Source organism: Lingula anatina, chromosome 3 (assembly GCF_051362555.1).
Source record: "Lingula anatina isolate TDL-2025a chromosome 3, LinAna3.0, whole genome shotgun sequence".
NCBI lineage: Eukaryota > Metazoa > Brachiopoda > Lingulata > Lingulida > Lingulidae > Lingula > Lingula anatina.
This window is the reverse complement of record NC_141769.1, coordinates 6,066,700-6,088,887: the sequence shown is the minus strand read 5'-3', so window position 1 is coordinate 6,088,887 and position 22,188 is coordinate 6,066,700. Positions and strand designations below refer to the sequence as shown.

Sequence of the window (22,188 nt, the reverse complement as noted above, 5' to 3'; positions counted from 1 at the left end):
CCCCCCCCCCCAAAAAAGAAAAAAAGGAAAAAAAAAAAACAACATTCCCCACCCTAATTTAAAGGACAATGGTCATATAAAAATCCATTTCTCGAATTTTGAAGATTCAACACTCAATCTATACACTAAAGGTATGTTTTAATCGATCCCCGCCATTTAAAAATTATAAAAACAATCTATTAGTAGTAAAAAAGCGTTTTAGTAAACCTCACCTCAATATGCATAAATGAAGCAACAGATCTGGGTCACGCGGTACTGTGATGACAGTTGGGATAAAGGTCTATGAGACTCAACTGAGCTGCATGGTGCAAACAGACAGAATAATTTTGGAAAGTTGTGTTGAACGGAGTTGAGCAATTTTCTTTATGCCTCAGTGTGTTGCCGTGGGATTCACCAAAATTGCAGCACTCCTTGACTATCTTTCTTTATCTGTGACGGTCTTCTGTGACTAACTTACTAACTTCGGTGACAATAGTTGCGATCCTCGCGATCTCGGTCACCTCAGGTGATTTAGATCATATCAAAAGCTGATAGTCTTTAAGATACTGTCATCAGTTGGCAAGCTTACTAATTGCTGATGCATTTTTAAATTCATTGTAGTTGACCAAGAGCTTGTTAACAATAAAACCTGTTAATTATGCACCGCTGCAATTCCCAAGCCAGGTAATAACAGGTATGAAACTCGTCTTGGTGGGCTTTCATATTTTTCAATATATATCATTTATTTCATGGGGTTATTTTATTGGTATTTGTAAATGACGTCGCGAACATTTATAAAAGAAATTGCTCTTAGGGTATCTTGAAGCTTCCGTGGAAGAAAACGTGTTGAGGAAAAACAGGAAAAAGAGCGTTATATTAAAGAAAAAATGGGAACTGCTGTAATAAAATGGTTCGTTATCCTAATTCGTTTATGCTTTGAGGATTTGTTTCTGAAGATTATTTCATCTGAAATATTAAATAATTTACAAGATTGATTATTTTATAACTTGAAACGCAATTTTTTTTTTTTTGCAAATTTGTAAGCTTATAACACCGTGCTATAAAGATCTACTCAAGAAAAAAATTTGCTTGGGTAAAATTGAGTACGGAATGAACTGGAGACACTTGGCTTGTCATTAAGTTTACACGAAAATATGTCAGGTAACTTTATACTGTCTTTGAAAGAGTAAAGACTGAAAGATAATTTTAGACAAACTTTGACGGGGGAAATACCTACAAAGAGTAATGGGCCATTTCGCCAACATCTTGTTGAAAATTTTACACTGCAATTCTATTCAAATAAGCTAAGGAACTAATTGCCAAATTTATACTCTCATCACATAACAGGGGGGTAACCAGACCTGCAAAAATTGTACGCACATATTTAAAAAAATTACAAGCACATACAGCAAAATGTAGACACGCAAAACATGAAGGACAGCGTAACCACAGCATATGTACCTCATATTGTAGCTTAATTTCCATTAATAATAAAATCATTATTTAAGTCAAAAATATTCTCGCGATTTAATAACTATTTTAATTTACCCAGAACGGTATATTTATTTTAAAGGCGGTTAACTGAAATATAGTTTTATGATTTGTTTGTGAAAATTGCCCATGTCACCCTGTTAGTTTGGAGGTCTAAGCTGGATCAAGTCCGTGTTAAAATTCCTATGAAGTTGTGCAGGAAAAATTCTTCCTTTCTTTCTCTAGCTCCTCGATAAACCTGGTGTTCAGATTTTATCTAGTACCCCCAGGTCTACGGGAGCTGCGCTTTGTAACTAACGCACAGGTAGATTTTTACATGAGATAACTGGAGTAAAGCTTAGATAGAGAGTGCGTTCGATACAAGCAAGACAAATTGAATGCCATTTAACCCTCTAATTAAGAGGTAAAGGAAGTTCCAGTTAGATGGATGATTAAGATAGGACTTGTAAAGGTAACGGGCATTGTTTACCTCAGTTTAATAAAAGTATGCAAGACGGAGTGTCAGCGGTTTAATAAAATTAATTGAATTTCACAAATAACATGGACCTCATATGCAATAATCAACATTTCCCTCAACTCATTCAAATGCAGTGTTTTATACAACTTGGGATAACCATAATGAAATGCTTGTTAAAGAAATGACTAGACGGGAAATGGTTTTACACAGCTTCATGAGGATTTAGATCCCTCGGGTAAGAGATTTGAATGAGTATAAACTTTTATCAGAAGCCAGAGAAGTCATCTTACAGGTAGACAATGCAGCTCAGTTTGACAGCTAAGCACGCTCTGTTCTCCAGTGGCTCGATTGTCGTCATCGGACCACATGACCACGTAGCTCATTAACTCCCAGGCCGAGCAAATAGGACGTTTTTTAAAGCCAAAAATTTACAAAATGAGCTTTTAATTTGTGTATTTGGATAAAGATATCGTTAGCTGGGCATGTTTTCTGAAGAATATGTTCCGTTGAAGCCATTCTGACGGTATGAAGCAAATCCTATAAGCTAGACAGGGGGAGGGGAGATACAGATCAAAATACCCCAGCTGCCAATACTCGACCCTACTTAATGAGCCATATAGTGGGGCATATCTTACCACTGCAGTCAATAGTCTTTATCCCATCAAAGTTCTCATGTTTCTTCTCTTCCAGAGCCAGGTGGCTAAATAAGAGATCTGTCAATACGTCCAACCCCTTGAAATTCAGGGTGAAAGGCTGTGGATGTGCTGCTTTGATGATTTTCTAAAACACAATTTATTGATAAGTACACTAACTGCAAAAGAAGACTTCTTGTGATATATTAAGTATGGATTCTGCGCCTCCCTTTGAACTTCATGCATGCAAAAGAAAAGCTTGCTTAAAAAGTTCATTTAACTATTCTCAAATTAATTGCATTTATTTAACTTTTCTTAATTTCAATCAGATATTGAAAAGCAAAAAATGAGAAAGTAAAAACCATTTCTTTAATTACGAAACCCTCATATTTATCATATTTTCAATCAAGATTTTAACTGGAGGAAGAAAGGGAAGGAGGGACTAACAAAGTAAATGAAGGAAGGAATGAATGGAGGGAGGGAGAGAGAAAGAAAGGGAGGAAGGAAAATAGGAAATATGGATGGAAGGGAGGATTAATGTAAAATGAGAAGCCACTTACTGTAACTGCCATAACAGGCAGACTATAGAGCGCCCTCTCAGGGATATTATGAACATTGACATCTGTAGGATTCAAATCTTCGTACAACTCTTTATAGCCTGAACATTAAAAAAAACAAATTTTCTTATACAAATAACATTTTAAAATTATTTAAACCTCTGCATTTTCATTCTCAAGTACTAAGTATCTGGGTGTTTTTTTCTTCCTCCTGAGTAGTTTCCAGGGACCATTAAATAATTGAACTCACAAAATAAAAAAGTTTCATAAAATGTGTTTGTGTGTGTGCATGCTTGCATGTGTGTGTTTGAGCATGTGTGTACAAGTATCAATTTATGTGTAAGTGTACATGTATGCTCATGAACATGAACATGACTAATATATCCACTATATAAATGTGTGTGGGTATGCATACTGCCATGATACTGGTATAGTATCTACTAATACCATCCTACCCAAAACACGTGATGGGTCCTTCTGGGAATTTGTTGCCTTTAACTTGACGGCTCTCAGTGCCAGGGGATCTATTGCTGGTCTTGTATAGTTTTTTGTCTCTGACAAATTTGGATCATGTTTTGAAACAGCTTCTGTAAAAAGTTTTAAAAGATTAGTAAGAACTGTATGTAAGAATGTAGCTTTTCATTTCTCAATCCAGTGAAAAATTATGATCCCATGACATTTCAAAATCACTGTATGTAATAAATATTAATACTGAAAGGAAAATAATTAATACTTAAATGATGAAGTGAAAAAGGTGTACATTTTTTTTCAAAATAGTAAGTGAAAAATATATTTGGAATTTAATTATTAATAATATGTTCAGCAGAACTCAACAAATAATTTGCTATTATTGCTCATTGTATAGGTAGGCAAGGGCCAATATAAACATATAATATCATTTATTCTTAAAAAATGAAAAATTAATGATCTGCATCTACCGGAGTACATACTGTAGATTCATGAGCTGCATTTATAAAAAGTATGGCTAAAGGCACATCTACAATTTGCAAATCTTAAGCATAAAGCAAGTGATACCTGTCTGTGGCAGTGGTGGAGGTGGAAGTGGGGGTTCACTCATGAATTTTTTCTTCATCATCATGAAGTCTCTGGCATAAAACAACCAGCAAAACTGAACAGGTTTCTTCAGAGGATGAACCTCTGCATCATTACGTGCAAACTCACACACCAACTGCTCCCTGCTAGTGTACAAATGAATCAAGCCATATAAGCTCAATCATGTTACCAACACTGGGACTTCCATTTCTATGTTTGCACCTGTCCTGAAATGTTGAAAGCAAATGTTAGATTGTGATTGCTTTCTGTTGGAATTTTACTACTACTCAGGCCATCGATCCTTTCAAGATTCATATTTATGCATCAACCCTTAAAAAAGTTAAACACTTCTATTACAGATGGTATCTACGACACTGATTTTGAAGTCTGGCTTGATGACTTCCTATTTGTCCCCCTCACACACAACATACCCTGCTATATCGATAATATTTGCGGCATGCAAATGTTTACCTTAGTGATGAGGAACTTTGATTTGTTACAGTATATCTGTCACGCTTTTGCTCAATAATATACATACTAGCGTTAAGCAACATTTGTTTACATACATTATAAGCAATATATATCTACTCTGTTTATTTACAGACCTATTTTCACTTGGACATTTTTCTCGCCCACTGTGCATGTGAGACCTGTGCTGCTATCTAGTCGCGTATATGAAGCTCGCATTGTTTGGTAATTCAGTTTCGAATATGTATAATTTTTAATTAATTTAAAGCGAAAGTTCTCAGCAAAACTTAAAACATCAAAATATTGTTTGAAACGTGAATTATTTCTATTGCTAAAAATGTTTAATTATTGCAGCTCCATATTAGATAGCAGGAAACGATTCTAGGGAGCCAATGAGAGCATTGGAAATTTTACAGTCCGTTGAAGGTAAACAAATAGAGCACTGAGCACTTAGCCGGTCACTGGTGAACGGTACTAAAGTCCAGTCACTACATGTTGTCTCATGCTGAGAGTTATATCACGCTGGGGGTATATTTTCCTAAATACGTGAAACACTGTAAGTTATTACAGAGATATGTATACAGATACAGATAAATCTCACTTTGATTACATTTATCGTACAATGTATTTTAAGTTTTCTCTCTTTCCAAGCCTGCAAAGTGAAGACCAAACATTGAAACAAGAACTAGTTTACCAAAATGTTACAAAAAATCACTTGGCAATATATTTCTGTATTAGTTTGAATAAGTGTGTAACTGTAAGTTGTAACAATACTCTTTTGCTTACTCCTGTAAGTGTTGTTGCAGAGTACTGTACTCCCAATTGAGAAAAATGTGCATGGCCTCTATTTTTATTTTTATTTATTTATTTTATTTTATTTATTTTTTTGTAATGCCAGGAGAATTTATTTTACTTGCCAAATTCCCATGTACTATCCCCTTATCTTGTTTGTATGTCTGGTGTTTACAAAATGTATCTAACATGTAACATGTTCTTTATGTTAATTATTATCAAAACATTTGTTTCACCGCACAGGCCAGGCAAAGGCACTTCACCTTTTACATGTACATGTACCAGTACACTGTACCAGTACTTACAATTTAAGGTATTTTACCTTTTAACATTACACTGACTTTAAAAATGATTGATCAGTATTTATAATTTATATAATTTTCCATTAATTAGAGCAGACCAGTTGCTGTGGGAATGGAGTTCAACAAAGAACTGCTTAAAGTGCGACCTATTCAAACTGGAGAGGGAGACTTTCTATGGAAAATGATCATAAAGAATCTATCAGACCAAGTCCATCCTTATGTTGTCAGAAAACTTTCTTTTAACCCATTGACTGTCCTCCTGACAGCAGTGTCCATCACAGTTTTATATTATTACATAGACATGTTCATAGTCTCAATACTATTGCCAGTTTTCACAGTTAGAATCTTAATTTACATATATATGTCCTCAGAAATGAGAAAGTATGAAAATCGATTCCCAGTAGAAAAGGCAGACTTGCGCGGTTATTATAGTCGCCAAGGAACTGCGTTTTGGGTAGCAACATATAACAGGGAAATCATTGGGACGGTTGCCATTGACAAGAAGACGGATTCCACAGCTGAACTGAAAAGAATGATTGTTAAAAAGAATTACCGTAGATTTGGCATTGGAAAGATGTTAGTGACAACTGCCATTGAATTTTCTAAGCAACAAGGCTATGGTGAACTGATTCTTGAAACTTCGGAAGCACAGATGCCTGCAGTGCATTTGTATAAAAGGTGTGGATTTGAGATTCGTGAGGAAGTTTTTGCTGTTAATGTACTTGGGATTCTTACTTTTAAAGAATTTCAGCTGGGTATGTCATTTTCTAGGCAAAATTAGCTTTTTCTAATGGTACCAATGAGTGCATGTGAAATTTTGGCCCATATAGTAGATAGACATTTTATTATTTTTAATTATATAATTTAGTATTATGTAATTAATTATTCCATTAATATGTGAGGCACTATTTTCAAAGTTAAAAAAAAGTTTTATATCAGATTTTATATTTTATTGACAATACAGACAGTAGTTAATAGTAGCAATAGTGCATTATATAAGGCATGAGCAGCAGTTGTACAATTTACATTGTTTTTAAGTTCCTGATCAAACATTGATGAAAGTGGTTGGCCAAAATTATTTATATGGCATAATAGTAATTAGCATTTTGTAACCAAGTTTAGTGCAATTGTTTGATGACGTCAGGGAGGTCAATATGTATTCTTACCACATATAGCAAATCCCAGATATATATATATATAACATATAATGGTATAATAATTGGCCTTAATATTGCTATTACAGTATTAATGGAAATGTTATTTTAATGCTGAAGATAACAAGAAATCTGCATACATGTTTTTTTTTTCTCCCTGATTACAAAAATACATACGTCTAAAAGAATCCCAAATATATTTTATATACGTTTATTGGGCATGCATTCTGTGATCAATCTTATACCATCAGAATAAGTGATAAGACAATAACAGTGAGGGGTAATCCTTAATTACATGGATGATGCTGTGATTTAGAAAATCCTGAGAAATCCATTGAAAAGTTGTTCAGGTCAGGTGTACTGATGACCTGCGAGGGTGATTGATGAGAAATAAGCTGAAAATCAATGTTGGAAAGTCTGAGCTTCTTGTTTTAACCCAGCCACACAACCAGAAAGTATCAGAGAAAAATTAAACTGAAAAAAATTGGAGCCAGCGTCATCAAGGCAAAGCCCCATCCAAGGAATTTTGATGTTTTTCATAGATGTTGGATATTAGTCAGTGACATGTCAGAAGGGGGAGCATTTAAAATTTTGCAGAGCCCTTCTCTAGAAATTTATGAAATTCAAATAAATCTATAATTGTAACTTTTAATATTCTTTTTCTAAGTACTTAAGAGATGGAAAGCAATGCTAATACTTAAGAATAATGCTTTAGATCAATTACCTTCATGCACCTTAGTGAAATCTCTTTGTCCTCTTTGCACATTTGAGGCCCATTTCACCAAAGAACTTCAGCCTAAAAATTGGTCTTTACTTTAACATAAAAATTTTGGTCCACTTCATTCTTTTTGAATCGACTACTGCTGGTATTGCTGAAATACATGAAGGTTTTCACTGTCATAAAAATGGTAAGAAAGTAAATCATTTCAGTAGAAACTAATTTTTTATGAGATAAAAGTCTTTTAATTTTGTGCCCCCCCCCCCCCCCTCCTCACATGATCCTGGATCCACCAGTGCTTGTGCACATATTAGGCCACACTTTTTTAATTTTATGGATGACATCCTGCGCGCGCACCGATTTTCGTCCGTTCTCAAAAAAAAAAAAAAAAAAAAAAATCCCCCCCCCCCAAAGGAAGTCGGTTGTCGCAAACATCATTATTGAATTTGCCGGAAAATGCAATCGGCAATTCTCTGCTAATTCCGCAAGCTCCATACTGTCATTGTCGACTGCGGAGACATCCGAGTAGTTCCGAGTGTGGAAAATGAGCTTTCTGCGCATGCGTATTATCACCACATGGAAATATGGCCGTTTTGCCGTCAACTTCATCTCTAGCATTAATTTAAAAATACACGACAATTAAAGTCATAAAGAGAACGGGGGCCGTCGTTTTGGATTGGTAAGCCATTGATATTGGACATGGAGATATCACCCTTTTACAATTTTACGAAAGGCTGGCCGCGGCCAGCAATCATCGCCCGGAAAATTTCAGTGACATTCTGTCCAAAGCAGCACATACCAGTTTCTTTTTGGAGCGAAAAAAGGGTCGACAAGAGCGTCGCGGTATTTGGTGGACTGAAGGTCGGACAGGCCACCCGATAGTTGGCTGCTAGCGTGTGAGTCGAAGTAGACAAAATGGCATCGACCGAAATTACCTTAGTAGTAGGAAGCATAGGCCTATCTTTGCTTAATTTTTTAAACAATTCTGTGAAGTGTTTACAATGCTTTAATTTTCTGAGAGTACAAATAAAGACACGCTATTTATTTGATATTTGTTTTATTGGTTTCTATACCAACAGAATGCATGAAATAACCTTAAATAGATTTGGTAATATGCAGCATATATATTCATGACTTTTTACCTTTCTACGAAGTAGGCCCTATTCACAATGCTTTAATATTTTGAGAGCATGGATAAAGACATGTTGTTAGTTTGATACGTGTTTCTGTGGTAAATTAGTGTTTCCAGCTGTGTACTGAAAACATAACTTTTCTTAAGCAGTTTTTTTTTTTTTGGACTGTTTTCTGTTTTTTTTTTTTTTCGCCCGCTCGCACCGACTTTGGGGTCCCCAGAGGATGTCATCCATAAAAATAAAAAAGTGTGGCCTTATCAGAATTGGATGAATTTTAAAACCTCACTGACCCCCCCCCCCCCAAAGTTTCAGAAAACACAGTAAACCAACCTGCCTACTAGAGTATTTGAATGTGGATATAATAAGAGTACTAGTGGTGAGTTTACAGTATCCTCTGAAACTGGGGAGGGGGGGGTAAACTTCACTATATGACACAATAGACAAGAGAAACAAGGATTTGAATTTTTATCTTTCAATTATTACCCCTTTCAACTTGCAATTACAAAAGTCATCCAAAATCAGTGGCAAGCTATATATGTTGCTAGTACATCCTAAACAATATGCATTGAATATATATGTATGGTATGATGTATGGTGCATCTTTATATAAGCACTAAGTATACATAATATATATGACAACTATGTATATAATTATTCTAAAACAGAATTATCATCTGACTATATAAGTGAAAGATGCCCCCTCCCCCACAAAAATAATAATTATATTATAAAAAGGCTGAATTTGTCCCCTTCCACAATTAAGAAGAAAACATACTAATACTACTAAGGGCATTTTAAATGTATTACTTTGAATGAAATGCCCCAAATTGCACATTCTTTTATTACAAAATTGATGTAATACAATAATATGTGATATATAGAAATATAAAAGGAGATTTATATGTAAACTGGACCCACGACATAAAAAAATCTACAAAACTAATCAATTAAAGAAGGCCTTTCATATATCTAAGGCTGCTCAGGATAACTAAACTTTTCCCAGCTCTTCAGGACAAGTAACTTGCTCTAAACAACCATCTAGATTATAATACCCAATTAATAGCTCTGAGACACATTTTACAGAAAAAAAAATTCACAATTTTGAGAATTACAAAGATGGTGGATGAGACAGAATAATCGTTAATAAGCCTAAGGTATATATAGAGCCTAAGCAGGCTAACTTCTTCATTTTCAAGTTCTCATACATGCCGTGATCTTCAACAAAATTGCTGATGATATTCAAAATTCTATTAGCATGCACATAAAAAGAATTAAAAACGAAGAAGCTGGCAGCCACCAGACTGATTCCTCTGGGCACTGCCTGTGGTGAGCAAGTAGACTGTGAGATAAGTCAAGCAGACTCAACTGGAAACACGCCCTAGGTAATCCATGGGCTGACCTTGTCTACCCAGACTGGTTTATGCAGGCTTGAATACAGACCAATATGACCAACTAGGTTCGGTACTATCCCAAACTGTAGTAAACTGGTATTATTTGCATACGCTGTCAAGGCAAGGTCTATGGGGTATTTTTCATGGCATTTGACTGAACCGAGATGCTTCACAAGTGCTGGGACTTTTTTTGAGGGAAACACTACTGCAGGGGTGCAACACCCATGACCTTGTTCTACAAAATATAAATATTTAGAAGCACCAAGGGCCGTATACAAGTTAACCCTACCTATACAGTATGCCAACAGAACTCCATAAGTTGTAAAAACTATAAACATGAAATAAATATTACCAGCTCTATGTAGAAAACTAACATATATAAAAGTCAATAAAGATCCTACAATAATTCCAAAAGATGCCAGTTCAATAATACCTTTCACAGTTTTACTATATCCCTGCCAGCGTTCTGGATAGTATAGCTTAAAAGCAAGCCATGAGTCAGCGGTGTTGACTGGGTAGCCATGGGACCACCGCACATTAATTTTGGTCTCAAGAAAATATGTCAGCATATCCAATAATTTGCGAATAGGAAGAACATCATCCTCGATCAGGATAACATATTTTGAGGAATGTTTCAGAGTTTCCTGGAGGCAGAAAATATAATCCATCTTTTCTTTTTCATAGGCGTCAGTCTCACCTTTATTTATTGAATCTGGTGAAAATCTGTTCACAATTTCTAAGTGCTCAGAGAGGGTATTCACCTCTTTCACCCCAGATGTGTTTGGATCAACATTGCAAATAAAAATTTTTGTCCTGTCAGAATAACCTCCATTTGGACCGTGCAGTATTTCAAGAAATCGAGCAGCAACTTGAGTCAAGTAAAATGGTTTCTTTTTTGCCTTGTTATTATTCCGCTCTTGAGTGATAATTCCAATGCTGTACAAATATTCTTTATCTTTTTTAGAATCTGATGGACCTGACATTTCTTTTCTTGTTGCAGTGAACCCTTTCAGAAACTCCTGAGCATACTTTACACGCTGTTCATTTTGTTCAACTAGAATATCAGTGATATTCTCCGGTTCTATAAAATATGGCGAAAACCTCACATTTCTCATGTTTTGGGGAAGAATGAAAACAAATGTTAGCAGGTACAGCACCAAAGCAAAGGCCACATCTCTCAATATCAAAAGCCCTTTCCGTCTGATACATCTCCAAATACCCCGAGGAGATAAATATAGGGCCATTGACAGACTTTTTAAAATTCAAAATCACATCCAGCAGCTGTCGTCCGGGTATAAGGCTTTTCACTGTTTCAGTTTTCAGCCCAAACATTTTGGAAAAGATAGTTGGCACACGTCATCATGGACCAAGATCCAAGCATCCCTTCGAGCGATATTGTTAAACGCCTGTGCGCCCCACTCATTGAAAATCTGCTCAAGAATTGCAGTACGTGTTAAAATTATCCTGAAAGGAAAAAAAGATTTAGAAAATAAAAACCAGAATTAATAAAACTGTCACAATTTATATTTACTATATTAATGTTAACGTTGGATTGTCCATGCATTTACTGTATGTATGTATTTTATTACATATTAAAATATTATTACCTCTGTAACCGATATCATACGGAAATATCTGATGGGAGTGGGCAAATACTGCTTACACATAACGTCGTTCCCTCTCTTGTTTCTGGAGTCTCATAAAGTAAAATGTCTTGAGCTGGTTCCTCAGTCAATATTACTAATTCAATATAACATAAGACGGTAATTTAGTCATCTCCTTACTATGTTATCATAGATCTTTACTGATCAATTAAGTAAATTGAGTTTAAAATACCAAAGTTATTATTTGTTTCATAAACGTGGTTATTTATTGGTTTATAGAATTAATATCTCCTTTGGAATCTAGTCAGAAAATAAGGTCAAGGTCGGGGGAGTGATGGTCATTTGATTTTACCGGGAGTTAGAAATATAGTTATTTGTATATACTGTAAATAATAATAATCTACAAATAACCTAGCAGAAATACGGAAACCATGGTCCTCCACTCCGATTTAGCGACAGATGTATCAACAGCATCAAATTTCCGTGATGTGAAGGTAGAAATGTTTCATCTGAATATGAAAGTGGACTTTGACAAGCGGTGCATCGTTTCCAGAGCAGACCTCGATGTTATCGTAGTGAAGCCTACTGATAAAGGTTGGTTCTCGGGACTCTGAGTGATGTGCAATTTAAAAGATTGTATTCACAAATATCACCTTAATGTTTTTTATCATCTTAACAAATGCGACATTAATATTTTAAAATTTTCTTAAGTTAAAGCAAAAAAGGTACTAGTACTACGAGTGCCGCATGTACTCAGTATCACGTTACTACTCGCTAGTGCAGTGTACATGTATTGTATTGACTCGAGACAATGACTCACCATTACTGCTAGCTTGGAAATAATACTAGCAAGGTGGGCTTCAAGACTATCAACTGTATGGCATAATTCTTACATGAGTTTTTGGGCACAGTTCAATCTACTGGTAGTATAAAGGTGTATATTGAACAGTAATTTATTTTTCAAACAAAGTGTGCATAACTGCAGTTATTCAGTTCCTCTTAATCAATTCTTCTATCAGCTGTTTTATTGCAAATGTTGCAGCAAAGGATAACATAATGATACAATTGATTTGGGCCTTGACATGGGAGGCATAATAATATAAAAAGTGCATGTAGATATATTAGAGCTAATTTACTTTGTGTATTCAACACAGTTTTAATAATGATGATGATGATAAGAAAATGAATAAAATTAATTACAACTTAAGGTTGAATTTTTATGTTAACAGTGAGAATTATAATAGTACTAGTATGTTAAAAGGTACATGTGAATCATTATAAGTGATTATATTATAAAACTCCATGTATATTTAAAATATTTAATCTGTATTTTATGTATGATGCCAGTATTTTAAAGGCAATGAGTATTCAGTTTTTATTTAAGGTTGAAAATAATTAATTGTTTTTAAAGGCCTACTACATCTGTAGTAGTGTTCTTTTTTTTTAGTGAATGAAAAGCCTCTGACATATTATTATTATTATTATTATTATTATTATTATTATTATTATTATTATTATTATTATTATTATTCATCCAGTAACACTTGATGTCCACCAAACCCTCACTGTTCATAAAGTGGTGAAAGAAGAAGTTGATGGTGGAAATGCAGAACAACTAGAGTTTGAGATCAAACCATTTGCAGATTATGGCACAGCTCTTGAGATAAAGGTGAATTATGCTCATTCTCATTTTGTTTAAGATTGAATCATTTTGGATCTATCTGAACAGATGTGTTGATCACTAGCAGCATGATTTATTATTATTATTATTATTATTATTATTATTATTATTATTATTATTATAAATGCAAAAAAAGAGACAGGGTCTTAGGTGACATTTTCAGTACATATTTTTAAAAAATCCACGTTCCTATCTAAATACCCACCTTCCTCCCCATTCATTCATTCATCTGTCTGCTTTTGCAGATTTATTATGTGAAATGAGGCATACTTACACTCACACCTATGACATTTACTTACCTTGCATAGAAAACAAGTGAAAATTTCAGCTTACATTAGAACATATAAAAATTATGTCACTCTAATTTTCTAGTTTCCAGAAACTTATGAAGGTGGCAAGAAATTTGTTTTGAAGATTGACTATGTATCAACAGGTGGCCCTGGAGTGTGTTGGCTGGATCCAGCCCAAACTGCAGGTAACTTAAATAAACTGTTACTGTTTACAGCACTTACAAACTTAGACTGCTGTATGTCTGCATATGTTTAGACAACAGTGAAACATGTTTCCTGCATTTGACACAATATGTATGTACTGGTATATTTTTATATTTTCAGGCAAGGTGAAGCCATACATGTACACTCAAGGTCAGGCCTCATGCAACAGGTCATTCTTTCCTTGCCAGGACACTCCTGCTGTCAAATGTCCATATTCAGCCACTGTCAAGGTCAGTTATGCCACTTATGACATTTACATGTACTTTCTGAGTTGGTTCTATCTTGGAGTGCCACCTGAAATATCTTAAAAGAAATTGTCTTGGTGACTGATCTTATTAGTTTGTGTTTTGTAATTGTTCAGTGTAACATATTCAGTGATACCATGACAACTATATTTATTTCCACAGTATGTAATGATATGGTAAATTGTCATTACCTCCAACTTGGGTTACTTTTTGGTATTAAATTTTTAATTTTTTTCATTTAAATTAAACTGTGAAATGATAATGATGTTATTTTTATTCTATTTGCTTTTGCAAAAATATTTTTGGCTATAATGCTTTGGTTTTATTGGTATTTGATGCTTGTTTGTTATTAATTCTTTTATCAATTTATCTTCTTCAGGTGCCAAAGGGTTTCACTGCAGTAATGAGTGCCAGTGAGTCCAGAAAGGAGGCTACAGCAGAAGATGACCATGAGACATTTTTCTTCAGTCTCCAGCAGCCAGTCCAGTCCTACCTTGTTGCTCTGGCTGTGGGTGACCTGGCCAGTGCTGAGATTGGACCGCGTAGTCGTGTGTGGACAGAGCCCTCTATGCTGGTAAAACTGCTAAAATTTTCATTTGTTAGCTGTGGATAGTTTATATTTTTCATATTTTCAATAAGGAGGGTCATTTACTTTCCATGTTATTTGCTACAAAATTTTGAGTTTTGGATAATAATACGACGAAAAAAGAGAGAAGATAGGTAATACAGAACTGTAGTTAACTTTTAAAAAATTATTTACTTTACTTTACTTCACTTGTGGTGACTGGCACTAACTGCTCTATATTATAGCAAGTTGTGTTAACTGTAATGGTAGTACATGTATGTAATGTTACATGTACCTGTTAGCCCTCTTCTAACAGGGCTTTGTATATCATAGTATATCATCAATGAAATGTAATATCACACACACACACACACACACACACACACACACACACACACACACTCTCTCTCTCTCTCTCTCTCTCTCTCCACTGGATACACCAGTGGCTATAATCCCTCTTGCAGGAAAAAGCAAAAAATGAGTTTGATGGAGAAGTGGAAATTTTTCTCAGCAAAGGGGAGGAGTTGTTTGGACCATATCAGTGGGGAAGATATGACCTGCTTGTTATGCCGCCATCTTTCCCATATGGAGGAATGGAGAACCCTTGCCTAACATTTGTAACCCCCTGTTTACTAGTTGGAGACAAATCACTGACTGATGTTGTCATTCATGAGATAGTAAGTAATACATAGATCTTTATTAGGTATTTTCCATTTTACTGTTTTAAAATCTTTAAAATTGACTTTACTTCGAAAATGGATTTAAAACATAAAATCTAGAAGGAAAGTATGTTTTGTGTAAAGTGGCCCTTGATATTGTTTTTTAAATTCTTTTTGTAAATAGAAGTTAAATGTTTGTCTTCAACTTTTCAGTCCCACAGTTGGTTTGGAAATCTTGTTACCAATGCCAATTGGGGAGAGTTCTGGTTGAATGAGGTACAAAATATATTGGTGACATTTGATTTTCTTCATCACGTACATGTATACAAACTGACACTACAAATGACATGATAACTAGCACACAAAAATCAAATTATACAGTAAGTGTTCATCATTATTCATTATTATTCATTTCAATTTTATGGTGAAAGAATTTAGGTTAGTCTTTATATTAGCTGGTTTGATAATACTAAAGATGGAGATCTTAGAGGGTTTAGCCTGCCTTGTTAAATATTAGTCGATGATTTTTAAGGGTTTCACCATGTTTGCTCAGAGGAGGATTATGGAGGAATTGCCAGGTCTGGGGAAAGCTTACACCTGTCTTGAAGCTACCACAGGGCTGGCATTGCTACGGCAACACATGGATGACACTGGAGAGGTAAGAATCAATAAACAATGGTGATATATAAACAATAATGGTTCCATTTTACAAAAATTAATATATACAATAATTGCACATTGTTCAAACCTTGCACTTAAAAAGAACACATGTAATTTTTTTTATCATTTACTTCAACTTTTTAAGCAAAATAAAAACTATATGCATTTAGATATAATCTTCACCCTCTCTGTTTTTTTTTCAAGAAAGTATTTTTTTTTTTTTTGATGATTAGACAAAATTTAGACATTGAATTAAATTGATTTAAGGACCATCCACTGAACAAACTGAGGGTGGTCATAGAACCAGGGGTGGACCCAGACGACACCTACAATGAGACACCGTATGAGAAAGGATACACCTTTGTCTGCTATCTCCAACAGCTGGCTGGTGGAGTGAAAGAATTTGATGATTTTCTCAAGAAATATGTGGAGAAATTCAAGTTCAAGGTACTTGAATTGTAAAGGTTGAAAAAATGAAGCATAAGATTGAAGCAAAATTATCAGTAAGGGCGTCAGTTTTCTGTTAAATTTTTCCTGTTTTTCAATTTGAAAGTGAAGATTTGTAAATATTTGATATATAGCTTTAATACTAAAAGACTTTTTTTGCATTTTTTTTTTTTTTTGAGATGAGATTGGTTTCTCATTAAGAACATAGTATTATATAACACATGTGAACCTTTCTATTTTAAAGAGTATATTGACATTAATTGGGTGTTGTCTGATTTTTAAGATTAGATTTAGATTAACTTAGTTATTGCCTTCTCTTTTAGAGCATCGTAGCTGAGGATACATTAGATTTCTTTCTAGACTGTTTCCCTAATCTTAAAGAGCAGCAAGTTGATAAGAAGTAAGTATTGTATTGTGATCACACTGAGACTTTACTTTTTGTACATTTTTAATTATAGAGGCAAATAAGATTTTGAAAAAAAAATTACTTTTTCTACTGTTAATAGTTTTTGTTCAGAATCTGACACTCTTCAAAATTTTTATTTAACCCCAATATCTAATCAGTAGCTTTTTGTTGGACATTCCAAAGGTAACTCTGTTTTAAGCTGAAACCTGCTGAGTTTACTTGTTAGTCTAAACAGAAAGATTTCAAAACTGGCCATAGTCCAAGTATTCCTTCTATTTTATTCTTTTCTTTCTTTCTTTCTTTCTTTTTTTTTACCTTACTCATTTAATTATTATGTAACTGTTCCTATAGGCCAGGGTTTGAGTTCAAGGCGACATGGCTGGAGAAAGCAGGCTGGCCTCCCTATGTCCCTGATCTGTCTGCTGGACGTGCCTTGACCACCCCAGCAGAAGAACTGGCCAACTACTGGGCAGGTGAAACCCAGGTAGGAGAACCCTTTTGAATTAGGTTTGAGAACAAACTGAGAGTTGATTAGAAGCTTGTATCATCTCTATCAGAGCAAAACCTGAGATATACCATTTAAAAATATTGGTTTACTGGGGTTAGTTTTATGTTACAGCTAAATAATTACCAGCAATTTAAAAACCTTTAGGAAATGTAAGTGCATTTAAGCATAATTTATTTGTAGCTTAATTAAATGTAGCATGGCTGTCATTTAAAATGGAGCTAAAACTGTCATTTTTATTGACTTTTGTTGAAAACAAATTTTGTTATTCAGGTCACAACAAATTTACTGTGAGCAACTTGGCTAATATGCATGTCTTTTACACACATTGAAGCTTAAATTGCTCCCTAAAGTAATTAGGTGGAAATTTATTTTATTATTAATTAATTATGAAAGCTGATTTACTCAACGACTGGGTTAAAGTCTATTAAGCAGTCTTGGGGGATTACAGTTAATGCCCTTAATAGCCATCTTTTTCGTGTATGTGTCTTCAATATGCGTCTTCGCTGCATGGAGCAGAAATGTCACATTTCTACTCCATACAGCAAAGAAGCATATACATTTCTCTCCCAAGAGAAAAGGTGTCACAGTTTGTATTGATCTAAGAGTCCGTCTGATTTAATGAATGTTTAATTGAAATCAATTGTGTGCTGACCATTGGGAGAAGGGTGATTGAAAAGGATAGGCCATAAACCATCCTCTTCTATATTACATCTTATTTATCAGTATCATTTTTTTTGTCATGTGTTTGAAAAGCATACCAATGTAGAAATTCAGTTTTTTTGAGCATAACTTTTTCAGTTTAATTCCTTGATTTATTTAACATTTTTGTTCAATTGTCTTATTAATGACTTATTTTTAATGTGATAACTTTAACTCAAAGATTAATGGAAATGTGTCATCTTATCTCAAAGGGTTAAAGATTGGCATCTTGGTAATTAGCTTAGCTAGAATTTCCAAGTCTGAAGGAAGAAAAAAAACATCCAGACTTATCTTCTGGTTAATTGGATTTGGCATCCTTCATAACCAATTGTTTCCCTGTCCCCGTCACTGTAATCAGTCTTCATCTAGAACTTAAAGTATTGATTTCAAAGAAGGGGGAGGGGTCTTTTTCTGAAATAGTGGACCTTTTACCATGAAACCTTTATGTATCTAGATCAAATTTTACCTAGAGTGGACCTTTTTCCAGCAAAAAGTGTGATTCATTCATACTCACTGAAACCCCCCCTAGCTTCGGGCCTGATTTGATATGTTTTATGATTAACTGCACTGTTATTTTCTAATGGTTGTGAAGGTCGTCCCAAGTTTACGTTTCAGTTTTAAACATAAAATCAATTATCCTTTCTAATAAGAAGCAAAATTGTGTAAAGTAATATTGCTTAAAAGATGACTTTTTAGTTCTCCTTTTTTAAGTTTCCTGGATTCATTTTTTTTTTTCTTAGGATAGATTGGTAAATCATTCCAAAAGGGCTGCTATTTTGAAAGATATATCACCTAACCTTCATGCCTTAGCTAAGCACTTATATTGCAGGAATGTTCTGACAAAGATCCATCCAGGTGGAAAACATATCAAGTTTTCCACTTTTTAGACAAGATACTGGAAAAGAGCAAGCTGCCAGAGAACACTCTGAAGAAAATGGCAGAAACTTACCCTTTCATTGCCAATACTCATAATGCAGAAGTGAGAATAATTTCTTATATTACATTGATATATTTCATTGATAAAGGCAAATCCATAGTTATTAGCAGTCCTGTAAAATGAAGAAACATTTGGTTTACAACAAGAAAATTATTCTTATTTTATCCTGTTTTATTCTGTTTATTATTTTTTAAAGTGTAATATTTCATTTGATTACACTAATACCTATCTTGCCGGGTTAAACTTTACTGTGAAATAAGACTAAAAATTAGGTTTAAAACCAACCTTTGTAATTGTAACTTATTTTATGAAACAGGGCCCAAAGGAGGTCCAGATTATTCAAACAAAGTAGAATTTCATCAGTATACCCCTATATTACCTTCTGTGTATTAGGTGAGACTGAGATGGTCACAGATCACACTAAAGCATGATTACCAGGAGGACTTTCCAAATATCAGACAGTTCCTACACAGCCAAGGTAGTTTACAAATATACTTTTTTCACATCAATAAGAAGGGTGGGAAAGGAATATTGCATATTTTACCCACTGATTACTCAACAAAAGATTTCATCACGTGTGTTGTGCACCCTAAGTTACAATACAGTTTAAAATTATTCAAGTAACTAAACGGCTTAATTAAGAGTCATTTACACTCCAATATTTCAGTATCTCAGAAACCCCCTCTCCAGGGAATAGGGACATTGTGAAGCACGGAAATATTAGAGGGAGGGGGGATAAAAATCTTTATATCCCTGATCATTTAGTTGGTATAGAATATTTGTTTTGATAAGTTATAAAGAATATTCATTGAAGTAACTTTGATGTCATTTCAATGTGCAAAACAATTAGAGAAACAAGAAAAAAACATTAAGTGAATTGAACAGAAAGGAACAGACAAATAAAAGGCACATCATATTGTAAGTTCAGAATTGCTTTATTGTGCTTAGTGTTAACTCAGTCTTACAGCCTGTAGTTTAAGAATACTTTTTGGGTTAATAATTTTAAAATTCCTTGCTTTGAATCTTTCCAGGGAAACAGAAGTATGTCCTTCCAATCTATCGTGCAATGATGAAAGGGTCTGAAACAGCAAAGAAAATGGCTCACAGTGTTTTTGAGGAAACAGCATCGCAACTCCATATAAATGTCAGAAATTATGTCAAAAAGATACTCAATATCAGTTAAAGCATTTGATTATAATAATATATGAAGGGCTTAAGCAGGCTTTAGTTAGTGCTTATTTCTTTGATTCTGAATGCTATTTAACCAAAAACTCAATTGAAAACATTGAAATAACATTACTGCACGTGTAATGCTTGAATGGCATGCCCAATGTAAAAAATAAGATATGCTATAAGACATGATATATATATATATATATATATATATATATATATATATATATATATATATATATATATATATATATATATATAGACAGTTACAGAAATTGAATATTTTATTTAAAAAAACTAAATTTAATTAATTGTCTGTAAGTCCTGTGTAGCTGAAATGTTTTAAAGATTCCATCCAAATTTTTAATAATGATTCAACAGCTAAAAGATAAGCTATTCAAATGATCCATGCTACTTAAAAATGCAAATGCAAAGAAATGGAATAACTGACTGATGACTTTATATATATAGAGAGAGAAGGAGGCAGATCCGGAGATATTTTTTTCGACAGTCTTCCCAACTGTCTTTTTAATCCATCCTCAATTTTGACTGTCTTCCCACAAAAAAATTAGATGCCCATCAATGTAAACTTGAAAAATTCTGACCATCTTCCAGAAGACCCAGAAGATGGCCTCAATCCGCCCTTATTTATATGAATGATCCACAGATCAACAAAGCTGAAATGACCAGCTGCAGTTTGTTTGTATGTGTATGTACAGCACTTCATCCTGTTCCCATTCGCTACAAACCTCAGACGATGGGCGTCTAGTTCCAATTCAGCATTAATTTTGTAAATTTAGAAATAAATTGAAATATAATATTCCGTCAATATCACTTCTGTCTTTAAATTTTTCTGTTGAAAGGGTCGATTACAAGATTTCCGTGAAAAGAAGTGACTGGGAAATTTTCCTACGCCCACAATAATATTTTAATTTCGTTCGTTAATGGTCCCAAATTCAGAAATATGCTAAAATACCAGTTTTACTTCAACAGTATTGTAAAAGTTGCAATGACATTTAAGATGCTTTTTGGTTTTAATAAAGGCTGAGAATTTCATGACTCTACCTTAGTTTTGGAAAACCGAAAAAAAATCTATAGGCAAAAAGTACTATACAGGTGTGGCAGAAATGGTAGTCCTCTGGAAACCGTAGCCTGTTCCCCATTACTTTGTGTAGGTGGCATTCGTCCCATATACTAACCTCAATACTCCGACTAATTCTAACCTGTACTAATCATATTCCTAGGGATACCATTCCTGTCACACCGGCTTGTGTGACTTCTGAAAGGTGCCAGTGTCTGTAGGTTATGACACCTGTCAATGTGTTTTTAATTTGGTGATAATTTCAAAACTGATCCACTTTAAACGCTTGAAATTTTCAGGGTCCAATAATAACCTATCAAAATCTGTGCAAAATTTTCGTTCAAAGCTTTTGAACTGTTGAATTTATTGAACTTTGAAATAAGTACGTTTTTTATGTACCCGATATAACGTTCAATAACCAACAGTTCACAAGCTTTTGAATTGAAATTTTGTGTATATTATATATCTTATTTATTACTCCTTATTGTGGCCAGGATAATTATATTGGTTTAATCAGACAGGTTTTTCGGTGACCCATTTAAAGCTCAGAAAAATCCAGGCTGTGAAAATCTCATAAATCTAAGGCCGCATTCAGAACAGTGGACTAACTAGTCCGAGGGTCAAATATGGCGACCCACTACAAAGCTTGTCGTCTAATCCTCTTATAGACACTGAATAGATTCCCCGTGGGGAAGTGTTGAAGTGGGTCGGCAATAATTGACCCTCGGACTAGTAAGTCCACTGTTCTGAATGGGACCCAATGGCAATTATTGACAAAAGGCTATTAGTACAGAATCCGCTGAACACCTTTGAAATCATTATTTGGCTATTAAAAGGTAAGGTTTATTTGCACACATTAATGGCGCTGATATCTTGCCTTGCCTGCGTTATTCGTCTCCTGG

At 34.3% G+C, this 22,188-nt stretch overlaps 3 protein-coding genes and 1 long non-coding RNA gene across 4 annotated transcripts in view; 2 read left to right on the top strand and 2 right to left on the bottom strand.

Annotated features, from left to right (window-relative positions):
• LOC106177527 (uncharacterized) overlaps positions 1-4,997 on the bottom strand; it is a 45,399-nt gene extending 40,402 nt beyond the window's left edge. Inside the window, exons 1-5 of the mRNA XM_087007524.1 lie at positions 4,775-4,997; positions 4,152-4,396; positions 3,572-3,703; positions 3,120-3,217; positions 2,563-2,707 (exon numbers count right to left, since the gene is read on the bottom strand). Of these exons, the coding sequence (XP_086863650.1) occupies positions 2,563-2,707; positions 3,120-3,217; positions 3,572-3,703; positions 4,152-4,215 (439 nt within the window). The 5' untranslated portion in view covers positions 4,216-4,396; positions 4,775-4,997. The remainder of the gene's footprint in view (positions 1-2,562; positions 2,708-3,119; positions 3,218-3,571; positions 3,704-4,151; positions 4,397-4,774) is intronic.
• On the top strand, positions 4,848-7,537 carry LOC106177526 (uncharacterized). Its single transcript, XR_001239838.2, has 3 exons — positions 4,848-4,862; positions 4,992-5,193; positions 5,823-7,537. It is a non-coding gene; the product is annotated as an uncharacterized LOC106177526 (long non-coding RNA).
• A 1,655-nt stretch (positions 7,538-9,192) lies between these two features.
• Positions 9,193-11,872, bottom strand: LOC106177479 (GPI-N-acetylgalactosamine transferase PGAP4). Its single transcript, XM_013560266.2, has 2 exons — positions 11,735-11,872; positions 9,193-11,591 (listed from the first exon to the last, which is right to left on the bottom strand). The coding sequence occupies exon 2, from the start codon at positions 11,369-11,371 to the stop codon at positions 10,115-10,117; it is 1,257 nt and encodes a 418-aa protein (XP_013415720.2). The 5' UTR covers positions 11,372-11,591; positions 11,735-11,872; the 3' UTR covers positions 9,193-10,114.
• Positions 11,873-12,037: 165 nt separating this feature from the next.
• LOC106177534 (aminopeptidase B) lies at positions 12,038-21,039 on the top strand. The gene is made up of 14 exons (XM_013560339.2): positions 12,038-12,325; positions 13,270-13,400; positions 13,785-13,887; positions 14,027-14,136; positions 14,531-14,725; positions 15,181-15,393; positions 15,589-15,651; positions 15,908-16,033; positions 16,303-16,482; positions 16,806-16,882; positions 17,240-17,372; positions 18,925-19,074; positions 19,426-19,510; positions 20,064-21,039. Exons 1-14 carry the CDS (start codon positions 12,163-12,165, stop codon positions 20,213-20,215), a joined length of 1,881 nt encoding a protein of 626 aa, XP_013415793.2. The 5' UTR covers positions 12,038-12,162; the 3' UTR covers positions 20,216-21,039.
• Positions 21,040-22,188: the final 1,149 nt, after the last annotated feature.